The sequence below is a fragment of the Mandrillus leucophaeus genome, unplaced genomic scaffold, assembly GCF_000951045.1.
Source record: "Mandrillus leucophaeus isolate KB7577 unplaced genomic scaffold, Mleu.le_1.0 Scaffold216, whole genome shotgun sequence".
NCBI lineage: Eukaryota > Metazoa > Chordata > Mammalia > Primates > Cercopithecidae > Mandrillus > Mandrillus leucophaeus.
Genome location: NW_012102210.1, coordinates 2,522,729 through 2,526,165, shown reverse-complemented (window position 1 = coordinate 2,526,165; position 3,437 = coordinate 2,522,729). Strand labels below are relative to the sequence as shown.

General features: G+C 52.6%; 1 protein-coding gene across 1 annotated transcript in view; it reads left to right on the top strand.

Moving 5' to 3' along the window:
* Nucleotides 1-2: 2 nt before the first annotated feature.
* Nucleotides 3-3,437, top strand: part of RAB11FIP5 (RAB11 family interacting protein 5 (class I)) — a gene marked incomplete at its 5' end in the record, with an annotated part of 37,907 nt that continues 34,472 nt past the window's right edge. The window contains one exon of the mRNA XM_011980758.1: nt 3-130. Coding sequence (XP_011836148.1) covers nt 3-130 — 128 coding nt within the window. The remainder of the gene's footprint in view (nt 131-3,437) is intronic.

The following is a 3,437-nucleotide window of genomic DNA, read 5'->3' as shown; positions in this document are numbered from 1 at the left end:
GCTCTGCCGCCGCCTGCGAGCTGGTGCTCACCACCATGCACCGCTCGCTTATCGGCGTCGACAAGTTCCTGGGCCAGGCCACGGTGGCGCTGGACGAGGTCTTCGGCGCAGGCCGCGCCCAGCACACGCAGTGAGTAGGGGGCGCGGGGGCACAGAAACGGCTAAAGGCCTAACTGGGCGGGGCTGGTGGGGGATCAGGACCCTGAACTTCCGCCGGGCGGGTGAGCCCCTTGCCTCGCGCTCAAGGTCGTAAACCGACAGACACGTTGGTTCTTCGCATTTCGGGGTCGCCTTCATGCTCCCCAAACGTGCGCTGTGTGCGGCTCCGCCGCTAGTGGTCCCTGAGAGGCCTGGGGGAGGTTCAAGTGGTGGCGAACGTAGGGAGTAGATCGTCAAGTAAAGTTAGGAATGAGATTCAGAGGCTTTGGGGCTATGGAAACCTCAAGAAGGGAAATCTTGGGGCCATTCTTAGAGCCTCCGGGCCTACCTCCCTTTCCTCAAAGGGGAGGGGAACTGCGGGCGCCTGTCCGGCAAGGGAGTGGAGAGGCACAGACTTGCCCTGCGGGGGAAGGAAGGCCAGGTGTCTTTCTCCAGGGCGAGGTTGAATGTTGATTACCCCGCTAAACGTAGAAGCTGGCTGCAGAGGGCATCTGCTTCTTGCCTGGCTCTCAAGATGCCCTCCACTATCTAGAGATGTTACCCCCCCCATCCTGTCTCTCTGTGTCCTGTGTCCCTGGTCTGAGGGCAGGAGGAGCTCCTAAGCAAAGAAAGGAAACACTTGAGTCAGCCTTCCAGTGGCCTGCCTGCCCTGCCCTGCCTGAGGTAGGAGGCAGCGGCATGGTTAATGCACAGCAGGAGATTATCTCCCGGTCATTTCCACTTCAATGGGCCAGGTTTTTTTAAAATCATTTATTTTGGCAGCATTTAACCTTGCCTGTGTTAAGATCAAGGCTTCAGCCTTGGAGCCCCATTTCCTGTTTTGGGCTTGGGCAGGAGCTGGAAGCCAGTCCGGGGGCTGACAGCCTGCTGTGGATCACTCAAGTGGTTAACTTGGGAGTGATCTGGGTAGGAGGGTAAGGGGATTGGGGCAGGACTGTGCCTTAGGTCAGGAGAGGTGCCGCAAACGTTTGCCCTGGTGGAATGGCATCCACTGAGTGAATAAATCCAGGAAGGCTTGCAGGAGGAAGGGGATGAGCCTGATGCAAACCCAAATGAAAGCAGGATTTAGGTAAAAAGGATCTGACCTTGAATGTTTTCCGAAACATGGGTGTGAAATGACCTTCCTGGCTGTCTCTCTGTGGCCTGGGATGAGGAGGGCATTAGTGCAGGGCAGGTTCCAGGCGTGGCTGTGATTTAACTCCATCTCACCATCCCCTGGCCTGCTCCCCTCCTTCCTTCATGACTTGCTGTTTGGTGGCTGGGTGTGGAATCATGTGGTATAGCTTGGACCTTGTTTTGTTTTTTTCCTCCTTTCTGTCCTCTCCCTCCTTCCTGGTTCCTAGAGCCCAACAGGGTGGGTATATGGGGCGAAAAGCTCTCCCCTGGATCTCTTAGCCCATTCTTTTTCAGAGGAAGTGCCTGTCCCCCAAATCATCCCACCCCTTCCCCCAGTCCTTCACCCTCCACCAATCAGCTACTCTGACCAGACTGGTAGATGACACATCTGTTCGGGGGGTGCTGGGGGAACAAGAGGAGGCAGACCAAAAAAAGGCTCCAGGCCTGCAGGGAGCAGCTTCTTTGATTGTTTTTTCCAGTTCCTGCCCATGCTTTCCTCTTGGCCTCTGGATCTTCCTTAGCTGAGCTGGCCAAGCCTGTAGGTCCAGGTGGACCCGTTTTCAGCCAAGAACAGCCTGTCTTGGAGAATTTGACTTACCACCCCTTGATCTGAATGGGAGCCTTAATTTACTTTATAGAAATAATCTTTTCCACCAGGATCTTTCCACACGCACCTGGCTGTTTTCTCTGATGCTATGACCTGGTTTATTTCTAGAACTGGGAGGGAACAGGAGTGGGGAGGGTCACTTAGGCTGGGCAGAGGAAAGTATGTGAAGTTGGCCTGGTGCTCTAGTTTACTGGACCTAACACAATGCCCACTGACAGAGAAGGAGGGCTGTCACCCTTGCTGTGGTCCCCACCTCTGGCTCTAGTGGTCATTCCTGGTGGTATTTCCTGGAGCACCCTGCTGTGGGCTACCGAGACTGAGTCTGAATGCTGCCTGGTAGGGAGAGGGCAAAGCAGAGAAGACCAGGGTGTACCCTCCGCAGCTTTGGATAATGGTGGAAAAGAAAAGTATCTATTCCTTAACTCCAGGAGTTGGCTGCGGTGGTGTCAGGCAGGGCAGATGGTGGCCCTTTGCCAAGAGAGGACCTGACTGGGGAAGGTACCTTCATGGTTGGGAAGGGGCTGCAGAGTGGCACTGGACAGATCCCAGTCCCAAAACTGCCACCTGTGGCAAGTCATATAAACTCTTGGTGCCTCAGTTTTCACATCTGTAAAATGGAGATAGTTTATATCTTCATAGGGTTGATGTGAGGGATGAAATGAAAATGCAACTTAAGCACCTAGTACAGTCCCTGTACATGGTGAGTGGTCAGTGCAGAGCAGTGATGGTGAAGGGAGGTTTTGGTAACAATGTCTGGAAGAGCTTCTTATGGGATGGGGGAGACAGTCTAGAACTTAGAGCCTAGGAAAGCCTCAGAATCATGGGTGATGGAATACACAGAAGAGTACGAGAGTTCCCAGCGAAATGAGCTGGCCCTTTGCAGCTCTCTGCATTCTATTTGCTGCTAGAGGCTCAAGAACTAGGGCTGGGCTTGAAAGGCCTCTGCAGTCCTGAAGCCAGGCTCAGATAAGCCCTGCAGCTCTGCAGCTCTCCTCCCTGGCAGCCCTGTCTGGAGCTGCCCCTGCCCTGTTGGGAAGGGAGGATGGCCCAGGGCTTAAAAACCTGGAGACTGGGGTTTCATTCTCAGTTCTGTGACTTACCAGCAGGCAGGTTACTTATCCCACTTCCTCACTTCTAAAAAAGTCATGATGATGATCATAGAGTTGTACAGATTAGATAAGACACCATCTGTAAAAGCCTTAATGTAGTTCTGGATACATAGAAGCTCTCACAATATTAGCCTGGTGGTGACTCTGGGGCTCTGTTTTGTGTGATGGTGGTGGCTGGGGTGGTAGGTGTTTTAGCAGCCTCCGAAGGTCTTGTGTCAGTGGGGCAGTCTTTGAAATGAGGAATTTCACCAGAGGCTTCCAAATAATTGAAGAGGATATTCTCAAAACAAAATGGAACGGTAGTACACAAGGAAACTAATGATCTCCCCTCCCTCAGTAGAACTGTCCATGGATCGTCATGTTCCTGTGAGTCTGGAAATCCTGGATGCTTCTCTGTGATTTATTTTCTGGTTTTTACCTTTTTTTTTTTTTTTTTTTTTTTTTTT